Here is a 12205-nt window from a genome sequence, read left to right as displayed (position 1 = left end):
TTCTTCATTCCAAAGTGAACTTGGAAATTAATATTTCCTGGCACCATCAGCTCAACAAACAATTACTATTCTATTCAAGTGGAATTACTACATAACTATACACTGTCATTGTAAAAACTTACTCCAAGGAGGAGATCTGAATTCACATGTTTACTAATAAACTTGTTCTGCATTGTTTATGTTTATCTGGAATGTTTTTTTATTTCACTTCCAGTGACACGGTGCGCACCAGTTGGTGACAAGGTGTTTTTCTGTTGAACTCAGTTTTTGATGCTTGTGCTATGTTACAGGTAGATGGTGTTCCCTTTCATGTAACTTCCAAGTTTCGAGTGAACTGACATTTACTTTCTATTCCAACATGGCTGAGCCAACAGATGTTACCACCCAAGTGTCACAGTTTCTATAGAATATGCTACGAACTCAAGAACTGATGCTGGAGTGGATGACTGCCACCATCATGCCAGCACAGGAAATCTTCAGCCACCTGTCACGCATTGATCTGCTAGTGAAAAGGTTCCGAATGGTGCCAACATCATCCCAGACACTTCACAAAAGGGTGTAGCCATGAAGAAACTAAATGACTCAGCTTTACTAATACTTCCTAGCACATGGCATCACAGGTGATGTTCAGCAGTGTGCATTGTTTTTGGCATATGGCGGCCCTGAATTTTAACATTTACTGCAGCAGCTCAACCCATAAATGATTGAAGTCATGCTTACTAGAGTATTTTGACTCCTAACTGCACACTGTGGCTGCCATAAGCTCAGTGGACAACTGTGTAGGGAGTGGATAGCAAAGTTACAAGATCTGTTCAGACACTGCCGTTTCCATTGTGCAAACCTCCAGTGAAAATAACTGCACACACAGACCATAGTTTGAGACACAATATTTGTCCACTTGCCTGATGAAGGACTCCACAGTGATCACTTTAAGCTTAAGAACTCCTCACTGGATATGAGTCATACCATCATTAGGGTCCGCCCCCAGTAGCTGAGTGGTCAGCGCAACAGAATGTCAGTCCTAAGAGCCCGGGTTCGAATCCCAGCTAGGTCAGAGATTTTCACCGCTCAAGGACTGGGAGTTGTGTTGTCCTAATCATCTTCATTTCATCCCCATCGACGTGCAAGTTGCCGAAGTGGTGTCAAATCAAGAGACTTTCACCAGGCGAGTGGTCTAACCGACGGGAGGCCCTCGTCACACGCCATTAATTATTATTATTATTATTATTATTATTATTATTATTATTATTATTATCATCATCATCCACTGAATTTGGCATCTTTTGTTCAAAAAATGGCATCTACTAGGTGCACTGAAACTGGAACAGGAAAGGGAGGTAATGACAGTGGCACATAAAGTGCCCTCCGCCACACACCGTTGGGTGGCTTGCGGAGTATAAATGTAGATGTAGATGTAGATGTTCAAGACACAAATGCCCAAACTGCACCTGCACCATGAATTGGATGAGGTGTTCACATTGTTTTTAGCCTCCTACTACTCCTCCCCACAAGACAGGTGTAGTCTCGTTGAAAAACTGCATGGAAGGCTGCATCAACTGCAACTCTACATCTACACTTGCTTACATAGTCTGCTTAGCAACTGTATGGTGCACAGCAGACGGTACCCTGCCCCACTTCTAGTCACTTGCTTTCAATTCCTCTCACAAATAGAATGAGGGAAAAACAACTACCTATACACCTCTGTACAAGCCCTATTTTCTCTTATCTTCATGGTCCTTATGCAAAATGTATGTTGGCGACAGTAAATCTCTCTGCAGTCAGCTTCAAATGCTGGTTCTATAAGTTTTCTCAAAAATATACCTTGAAAAGAATGTCATCTTCCCTCCAGGGATTCCCACTCAAGTCTGCGCATGTACAATGGTTAATGGCAGTTATGGCACATCTCTTAGGTAAGGCAGTAATCAAGGTGCAACTCCAAGATGGCTCCGATTTTCACAAACACCTCAACAAGGTATACTCTTACAGCGTGCTGACCCCTTCAACGGGAACTCTCTCAAAGCTTTTTGTTCCAGAGTCAGACACCTCAACACCAAGGACAACTGCTAACAACCTCCAGCCACCACTGCAACAGGTTGTGCAATCTCTGGATGCTGACAAGATAAGCTCACCCACGACCCAGATGCCCATACGCATGGACGTCAAACTGCAGCCCATAAGATTCGCCAGATTCGCAGGTTGATGGCAGCGATACCATCACTTCCTGGGACTTTGAGATATGTCACATCATCTCGTCCAATGGAGGGGGAGGAAGAGGATCCTATGCCAGGGCTGTTTACCCTCTTACATAGCAAACAGTCATACATCAGTATCAAGTGAGTGGCCTACACAGCAAAGCCAGAGGGGCCACTCCAGCAGACAACAGCCACAAGGTTTCATGTGCCCACTGGTCCAGCAAGCGGCAGCATAATTGCACAGGGCTGCAGATAGTTCCAGCTGTGCTCTGGCACATTAACAGTATTTACTTCAGTGCCTGGGCTGTGCTACAGCAGTTTCATTTCTAATGTGCTCTCAGGCTCAGGCCATGGCTGTAGTAGTGTTTCGTCAGTCAGAGGCTTTATGACAAACCATCAAGATCTTTGATGCCATTTTCCATCCAGCAACCCCCACTGTGTGTAGCAGCCACCAGGCTTTGCTGAGACATAGCCTCTGCACCAGGGACATGTGTGGACTTCGGTATTGGCCACCATAGAGTATTGTGTTATTAACTTTTTCATTCCGAAGTGAACTCAGAAATTAACTTTGATATTTTTTGGGGCTGTCAGCCCAACAAATACTGTGTCAATGTGCAACTCTGACTGAGACATCTACTGCCCAGTTTATGTATTTACTAATCAACTTGTTTTGCATTGTTTACCTGGGCTGTGTTCTTATAGCACCCCCAGCAGTGTGATACACATCAGGTTCCATTTACCTGCTTAATTTTGGAGCTCTCATTCACCAACATAACGACACACTGTGCTTGTCAGGACCTGGCAGGAATGTCTGCCAATGGCTAAACAGATGAAATATCCTGTGTTGGCTCAGATGTGTTATTAACAATGGGCAGTTCCTAATACATATTGCTAACACATATTGGGACAGCTGGGCAGACAGTTCCCACATCCACCTTCCACCCTCAGAATGCTAATACACCACTGTATGCCACTCACATTTGAAAGAGGGAAAGTTAGTCAGATGATCTTCATCACAATTCGCAGTGACATCGGAGCTTTCAGGTGATTCAGAGGCAACAAAGTTGTTGCAGCTTTCACCACTGGTGTCCCAACGTTGCTCCACAGCACCACATGTTGTTGGTAAAAACGCCTAAGCCCATAAATATAAAAGACTGGTAGCACTAACCAGTTCCCAGCTCAGGAATACATACCCAGCCCTGGAGCAGGGTTAGTTCCCTAATTCCTGGACATCTGGTATAACCCTGGGGGCATGTGAGGCATATCAATTGCCAACTACGTAGCAAAGCACACACACACACACACACACACACACACACACACACACCGGGTGATCAAAAAGTCAGTATAAGTTTGAAAACTTAATAAACCACGGAATAATGTAGATGGAGGGGTAAAAATTGACACACATGCTTGGAATGACATGGAGTTTTATTAGAACCACCCCATATTGCTAGATGCGTGAAAGATCTCTTGCGCGCGTCGTTTGGTGATGATCGTGTGCTCAGCTGCTACTTTCGTCATGCTTGGCTTCCCAGGTCCCCAGATCTCAGTCCGTGTCACTATTGGCTTTGGGGTTACCTGAAGTCGCAAGTGTATCGTGATTGACCGACATCTCTAGGGATGCTGAAAGACAACATCTGACACCAATGCATCACCATAACTCCGGACATGCTTTACAGTGCTGTTCACAACATTATTCCTCAGCTACAGCTATTGTTGAGGAATGATGGTGGACATATTGAGCATTTCCTGTAAAGAACATCATCTTTGTTTTGTCTTACTTTGTTATGCTAATTATTGCTATTCTGATCAGATGAAGTGCCATCTGTCAGACTTTTTTGAACTTTAGTATTTTTTTGGTTCTAATAAAACCCCATGTCATTCCAAGCATGTGTGTCAATTTGTACCTCTCTATCTACATTATTCCGTGATTTATTCAGTTTTCAAATTTATACTGACTTTTTGATCACCCGGTATATACAGGGTGAAAAGTATTTAAACCGACAAACTCTGGGAGGTTGTAGGGGACATCAAAACAAATATTTTTCCCTAATGTCATTTTTTCCTATGAGGAGTATTTAAACCAGAAGAGGAAGATTCTCTGGTGGCAAATTAATTAAACCAACAAACACTTTTCCATTTTTTTAAGACCAAGAGACAACACATTAACACAACCCAATGTCAGTTACAGTACATTTTCAAAAATGCCTCCATTGACACGTAAACAAAGGTTACACCATCGGATCACGTTCTGTCTGACACTGGCAAAAACCCCACGAGTATCTTGAATTGTTCCTGCTGCTAGTAGGCACCAACCATATCACTGTACTCACTCCAGGTGTATCGCTCTAATAGTAAACAGGGACAATGCACTACTACAGTGGTGGACAGCATTTGCCTACAACTGAAGTGTGTAATATGGCCTCCACCGGTTTAAATAATCCTCATAGGAAAAAATGACATTAGGGAAAAATATTTGTTTTTATGTCCCCTACAACCTCCCAGAGTTTGTCAGTTTAAATACTTTTCACCATATATAAAAATTAAATAAAAATTACAAATACGTCAATTACAGCTGCTACATAACACACTAGCAGTACATCTGCTTGTATTGTCAATTGTCATATTGCATTTTATGTCAGTAATGAAATACAAAATGAATTGCTTCAGCATAGTCACGACAACATCAAAACATATTAGAAGGACTTACCAGTTTTGTTGGGTAAGAAAAAGTAAACTTGCTATCTGCATCAATGCCACTAACATAACATGAATTGTTAATGGCACTATGTTAGCAAGTGATACTAAGCTCCCGGTAGGCCTCTGTGGGACTAATTTCTTTGACGGACCTGTCAGTCCCATAACTAGAGTAAGTGATGTTGTGATAACTAAATCTATGTACAGGAACTGCATATCTCCTAATATGGAACTGCGCTGCAAAAATGAGAAACAAACTGTCAGAGAAAATTTGCACGGTCAGTACATCAATGAAGAGAGAAATTGTATCCTATCCTAATTACAGCTAAGAAGAATACTGACAACAAAGCATGTAGCTCATAAATGAGAGAACTGTACTTTTATCATCAATTGGAGTTACATTATTAATAACATGGTACTAAGGCCACTGTCACCTTATGTCTTATGTATTTAGTTACAAAATGTGTAAATCTTCAAGTTTCTTCTGCTAGAGATTGTACACACTCAATCTGTATAAGCAAGCTAAACAAAAATTACTAGTAACAACTTGAAATTGTGCGAGAATGAATGTATACTTCACTTAAATCAGCTATATTACTTTTGTAATTGTACTGCAGCATTTTATTTAAAAGAATATTGGTATTTTCCTTTGTTTGCAAGGGCACTGTAAGTCTCAGATATGTTCTAAGTTAGCCAAATATCTATTATTATTTTCATCCTCACTTCTTTGCAACTGAACGGAACAACACACACACGCGCACACACACACAAAACAGCAAAAATAATCAGGGCAAACTAGAAATGAAACTGCCAAACATTACCATTTGGTCAAATGAACTGATCTTCACTTTGTACTCCATGAGCGACATGACTGTCAAAAGATATTTAATACTACCAATACAATGCGCCTACAACTGCCTACTTTCATGTTCCTGCATGCTGAAGAAGTGGTAATTCCTGACGACACCACCACCCCTGCCTTGTGAGAATAGAGTGTATTATCGTAACAATACTTTTCGCTCAGAGGGCTCCACATAAACACAACAGCACGAACACTATGTATAACATGCTCCTAAAAACAATATTGTATTCAAATTATGGCATTATTATTTAAACTGTTAAATATTTATAAATTTTAAGAGTCAGGACATTTTACATTTTGGTTGATGCCACATCAGTATTCCATAAGCCTTTAACCAATGGTTTAAATGTACAAGGAGCTTGCATTTTGCTGTTAGCTGAGAAGTTTTTGGTGCAATTGGAACTGCGCTGTGAAATAAAAGAGCAAAGAGTGCCTTACTTGATCCATGTGTTCAATGAGTGCGAGTCAAGGCAAGATATTGACCATATGAAAAGAAGCAGAGGTGATTATTATTTTAAAAAAGGAGATAAAAGATACCCTAGAATTGCTAAACCATATATACCTATTTCCTATTTGTCTCTTGACCATTATAGATAAAATACAGGAAGAACTCTCATGTAACTGACTGAAGATGCAGAGAGGGCAAATTGATCATCAAACAAAGTATGGTTTCACAGAGGACTAGTTGACTGACAGTGCAGCGGGGACAGGGACGTCTGATTAACAGATCTATGTGAGTGGCGTGGTACCTATTTTTATTTGCTTCATTGGGTCACCCCTACTACTATTCATTTAAATAAGATGTTTTCCGATGTGTAGTGGTATCCTTGTTTCTAGTTAATATGCATTATAAACTGGGGTGATTTCTCATTCTATTTGGCACCAGAAATTGGTTTTGTACATCCTACTGGTATGCTCCAACCACAACCAACACCACACAGCATGTAGTGTCACCATTATGCATGCACCTGCATGCCATAGAGAGAGCAGTATTTGAAGAGGGCACAAAACTTGACAGATGTTGTGTATGTGGTGGCAGCCTTTAAGCATGAGTGTCTGTGCCAATTTTTAGTATATAGTTAGCAATGTGAAGTAACAATGTATAGTGCAACATATTCACCAGAAGATGGCTGAATGGTTGTCAGCCGAAATACACTCCTGGAAATTGAAATAAGAACACCGTGAATTCATTGTCCCAGGAAGGGGAAACTTTATTGACACATTCCTGGGGTCAGATACATCACATGATCACACTGACAGAACCACAGGCACATAGACACAGGCAACAGAGCATGCACAATGTCGGCACTAGTACAGTGTATATCCACCTTTCGCAGCAATGCAGGCTGCTATTCTCCCATGGAGACGATTGTAGAGATGCTGGATGTAGTCCTGTGGAACGGCTTGCCATGCCATTTCCACCTGGCGCCTCAGTTGGACCAGCGTTCATGCTGGACGTGCAGACCGCGTGAGACGACGCTTCATCCAGTCCCAAACATGCTCAATGGGGGGACAGATCCGGAGATCTTGCTGGCCAGGGTAGTTAACTTACACCTTCTAGAGCACGTTGGGTGGCACGGGATACATGCAGACGTGCATTGTCCTGTTGGAACAGCAAGTTCCCTTGTCGGTCTAGGAATGGTAGAACGATGGGTTCGATGACGGTTTGGATGTACCGTGCACTATTCAGTGTCCCCTCGACGATCACCAGTGGTGTACAGCCAGTGTAGGAGATCGCTCCCCACACCATGATGCCGGGTGTTGGCCCTGTGTGCCTCGGTCGTATGCAGTCCTGATTGTGGCGCTCACCTGCACGGCGCCAAACACGCATACGACCATCATTGGCACCAAGGCAGAAGCGACTCTCATCGCTGAAGACGACACGTCTCCATTCGTCCCTCCATTCACGCCTGTCGCGACACCACTGGAGGCGGGCTGCACGATGTTGGGGCGTGAGCGGAAGACGGCCTAACGGTGTGCGGGACCGCAGCCCAGCTTCATGGAGACGGTTGCGAATGGTCCTCGCCGATACCCCAGGAGCAACAGTGTCCCTAATTTGCTGGGAAGTGGCGGTGCGGTCCCCTACGGCACTGCGTAGGATCCTACGGTCTTGGCGTGCATCCGTGCGTCGCTGCGGTCCGGTCCCAGGTCGACGGGCATGTGCACCTTCCGCCGACCACTGGCGACAACATCGATGTACTGTGGAGACCTCACGCCCCACGTGTTGAGCAATTCGGTGGTACGTCCACCCGGCCTCCCGCATGCCCACTATACGCCCTCGCTCAAAGTCCATCAACTGCACATACGGTTCACGTCCACGCTGTCGCAGCATGCTACCAGTGTTAAAGACTGCGATGGAGCTCCGTATGCCACGGCAAACTGGCTGACACTGACGGCGGCGGTGCACAAATGCTGCGCAGCTAGCGCCATTCGACGGCCAACACCACGGTTCCTGGTGTGTCCGCTGTGCCGTGCATGTGATCATTGCTTGTACAGCCCTCTCGCAGTGTCCGGAGCAAGTATGGTGGGTCTGACACACCGGTGTGAATGTGTTCTTTTTTCCATTTCCAGGAGTGTAACACGGCAAGAAGTCGACATCATCTGGCGACAATCACGAAACTTCATGGAATAGTTAAGATAAGGAACTTGTGCATGATACACTGGAAGATAAAAGTATAATTACATCAAAGAGGAATGTTTCACTTGTACAGTGTAGGGTGATTAATGTGTACCAGCATTGGTAAAGAGAAAAATTTAATAATGGTCAGTTTATCTCAGGGGATTCATTCTAAGAATTTTCTTCTTACTTACATAGTGACACTATCCTGACAGTGTATTTTGTGTGTGGAAACTGTAACACCGAGTTTCATTCACAGCATATTTAACGAAGGCATGCCAAATGAGATGGTGTACAAGAAGTTCAATTATTTTTATTCTGTTGTTAACTAATCACCCCCCCCCCCCCCCCCCACACACACACACACAATAATGTCAAGAACACTACAATGATGCAACACACTTACCACTAAGCATTTACAACACTGTGGATCCAAATATGTGAAAAAAGGCAAAAATGGAGAAATGTTGCAGATCAGTGCATGACCTCTAGTTCTAAGTCACGAAGAGCTGTCTGGATTCTGTGATACAGACTTGTTGGTATTGAGGGCTTGCTTGACACAGCTAATGACGCCACCACCACAATAGCTACTCTGGCCTATGCAACTGTTTACAGGCAGGGATTATATCAGCTTTCAAGCAGTTAAATTTTACTGTCTCCAATAGAAAGATCAACATAAAGGATATGCCATGAGGTAGCACAAGATGACACAACTAGTTTATCATACAGTGTATCTTGAGAGCTGTTGAAAACGTGAAAGTTTGCTTGAAAATGGCAAGTTTAATGTTTCAGTGTAGATACACAAGAATCCATAACACTTAATTTCAGTAACTGCTCAGAGATGACACTCTGATACAGCATAATGCTTTGTGGAATGATTTATGAAGCTCAGCAAATTGCCAAGGTTTCTTGCATACCAATTTTATGTGAATTTGTCTACACGTCAGCACTTCATCTTATCAGTGGAAGGTAGTGTGTCCTAATAAGTACCATAGACATTTTGTCCTCTAGGTAAGATTAAATAGAATCCAATGTACTGTTAATATCTTCAATTAAAGAGAGATTAAATGGATACTTACATTATACAGTATGAGAGTTGAAAAAAACTGGATCAAACTATAAAGTGCCATGTATTTGAATAACCCAAAACTAGTAACAAGAGCGCATCGCCCTTCACGTGCAAGATGCAGAACACATTCAATGTTAGCATGTTTTGAGGTAAATGGTGCTGCTACAGAAGCTTCTGCCTCAGATAATGACACACCAACATCAGCTGTCTTCAGGGCCTGGAAAAGACAACCTTTTTGCTGATGCTGCAAGAGTTATGGATGTCACAACTGAAAACACATAACTGACTAAATAATTTACTTGGCACAGGCCATTCATGTCAGTGTGCTTATCAGATTCAATTCATACTTGTACTGACAAATGAACAATGAAGTTGAGCTCTCAATTCTGTTATATCAGTCTACAGATTATTTTCACCTAAATTGACACATATTTCCATGGTGATGCTTATAATTTCTCTTTCTTCTGTCAACTAAAAAAGGCTCACTAGAGAACATCCCTGCTCCCTGTATGAGCCATATGTACCTCTCTATTGAGCTGAAATCCGTACAGTACCAGGAAGGTTTTATCTGCAGTACTAGACATGCATTTCAGTGATTTAACAAAAAATTGGCAGTACAGGTCTCTTCTTTGGTGTCAGCAAGGTATCTCCAAATATCTTCACAAAATTGTTTGTTATCTGGTCTGTGATTTTTATGTAAACTCTATGTCTCTGTAATACTGAAATAACTATTCTTCAGTTGACTCTAATGATGTACATCTTATGGCATAATATTCTGGGACATTTACTACTATTATAAAAAAATAGATTACTAACAGAAAGGAAGTACTAAGAATTGTGTTTCAGATCCATCTACAACCTCACCTTTGTATCTGACACATACTAAAAATAATTTCATAATGAAAGTTCCTGGCAGATTAAAACTGTATGCCAGACCGAGATTCAAACTCAGGGTCTTTGCTGTTCATGGGCAAGTGCTCAACCAACTGTGCCACCCAAGCATGACTCATGACCCACGCTCACAGCTTTACATCTGCCAGTGCCTCCTCTTCTACCTTCCAAAATTAACATGTGGGACTAACACTCATACAAGAGAGGATAATGCAAATAAATGTCTTAGCCACAACCTGGGGTTTTGTTTCCAGAATGAAGTTTTCACTCTTCAGTGAAGTGTGCACCAATATGAAACTTCCTAGCAGATTAAAATTGTGTGTCCAACCGACATTCGATCTTAGGGCCTTTGCCTTTTGTCGGAAAGTGCTCCACTGTCTTGTCTCCCGAAGCATGACTCACAACCCATCTCAACTTTATTTCCATCAGTACCTCATTTCCTGCCTTCCAAACTTCACAGTTCTCCTCCCTCCATGGACTTCTATGAAGTTTGGATGGTAGAAGATGAGGCGCTGATGGAAGTAAGGCTGTGAAGATGGGGCGTGATTCATGCTTGGGTAGCTCAGTTGGTAGAGTACTTGCCCGTGAAAGCAAAGGTCCTGAGTTTGAATCTCAGTCGGGCAACAGTTTTAATCTGCCAGGAAGTTTTGTATCTGCACACACTCCACTGCAGAATAAAAAATTCATTCAGTTTCACAATATTTTTCCCTCCTAAGAAATTTGCTGCTGACCATAACTAATGTAAAATAAAAACATAGATAAGAATAAATGAGTGTACACTGTCTACAACAGAATTTATTTTGTTCATAAAGATGAATTTGTAAAAAAAATTTTTGTAAAACATTTTTTGAAAACAACTTATTTTTGAATAAGATAAAAGTGTTACAAGAAATATTGTCACCTGGAAAACTGGTTCATGCTGAGGGTATTAGAGCTGCACAGGTGAAATGTGAAAGTAGTAGTAGTTTCCATCTCAAATGGAATGGAAATGCAGGAAGGCGAAAAGGTGGAATGATTTGGCAAGCAGCAGCTAAGCAGAACAAAGATGAATGAAGTTAGTCTACAGGCAGCAATGATAGAGGCAACATCTTAGGCTTACATGGGAGTGGCTTATGCATCAATAATTTCCTAGACAGCCTTGGATGGAGACTGCTGTTTTATTGTAGCACGACATTTACAATTGGGATGTATTGTAAACATAATTCAACACCAAGAAGAATTTATTAAGAGCCACGGCTGCTAATGAATGGATCGCTTAGCCACCACATTGAAACCCCGCAACGATCGCCTGCAGCAAAAGCTTAAGAACTTTGTTTGGAACTGTAATAACAGTTTGAGCCAGTAAATTTTGTGCATTTTGGAAAAAAATAATTTGTGGCTATCATACACTGGTTCAAAGAACTTTATTTTCCTAAGACATATACCTAGGCAGGGCCCAATACTAGTGAAAAAGATTCTGAGATTCTACAATTATAAGGAAAGGCAATTTTGCAAACTTAATCTAATAAAATATACTGAAAGAGTTTTAATATAATCAGTAGATGTTGTTTGCAGTTTAAAGTTTTCTTGAAGTTACAATTTTGGTGAACTTCACATGTTAGTTACGAAATAAAAAGAACGAACTGCTTAATGAAAACAAAAATATCTTTGGGTGTAGCATATTTTGATCATATAAAGTAAAGTAGCATATTGAAAGTGGTTACAGTGAAAGATACCATACTGTTGTATAAAAGATTTAAGTGCTTAAATCCAGTGCTAGAGTCAAGACAGAACTTAATCAGTTAGCTTTGTCTTATTTTCTGAACAGTGTTAGGTCAAGGGCCATCATTTGGTTAATTGCTGAGATGAAAGAATGATAATTTCAAAGTATGTGT

At 41.6% G+C, this 12205-nt stretch overlaps 1 protein-coding gene across 1 annotated transcript in view; it reads right to left on the bottom strand.

Moving 5' to 3' along the window:
• LOC124556611 (polyamine-transporting ATPase 13A3-like) overlaps window positions 1-12205 on the bottom strand; it is a 281733-nt gene that overhangs the window by 43800 nt on the left and 225728 nt on the right. Inside the window, exons 17-18 of the mRNA XM_047130578.1 lie at window positions 9451-9657; window positions 4906-5129 (exon numbers count right to left, since the gene is read on the bottom strand). Of these exons, the coding sequence (XP_046986534.1) occupies window positions 4906-5129; window positions 9451-9657 (431 nt within the window). The remainder of the gene's footprint in view (window positions 1-4905; window positions 5130-9450; window positions 9658-12205) is intronic.

This window comes from Schistocerca americana, chromosome X (genome assembly GCF_021461395.2).
Source record: "Schistocerca americana isolate TAMUIC-IGC-003095 chromosome X, iqSchAmer2.1, whole genome shotgun sequence".
In the NCBI taxonomy this organism is placed as follows: domain Eukaryota; kingdom Metazoa; phylum Arthropoda; class Insecta; order Orthoptera; family Acrididae; genus Schistocerca; species Schistocerca americana.
Note: the sequence above shows the minus strand (reverse complement) of the source record. Positions and strands in the feature narration are given on the sequence as shown.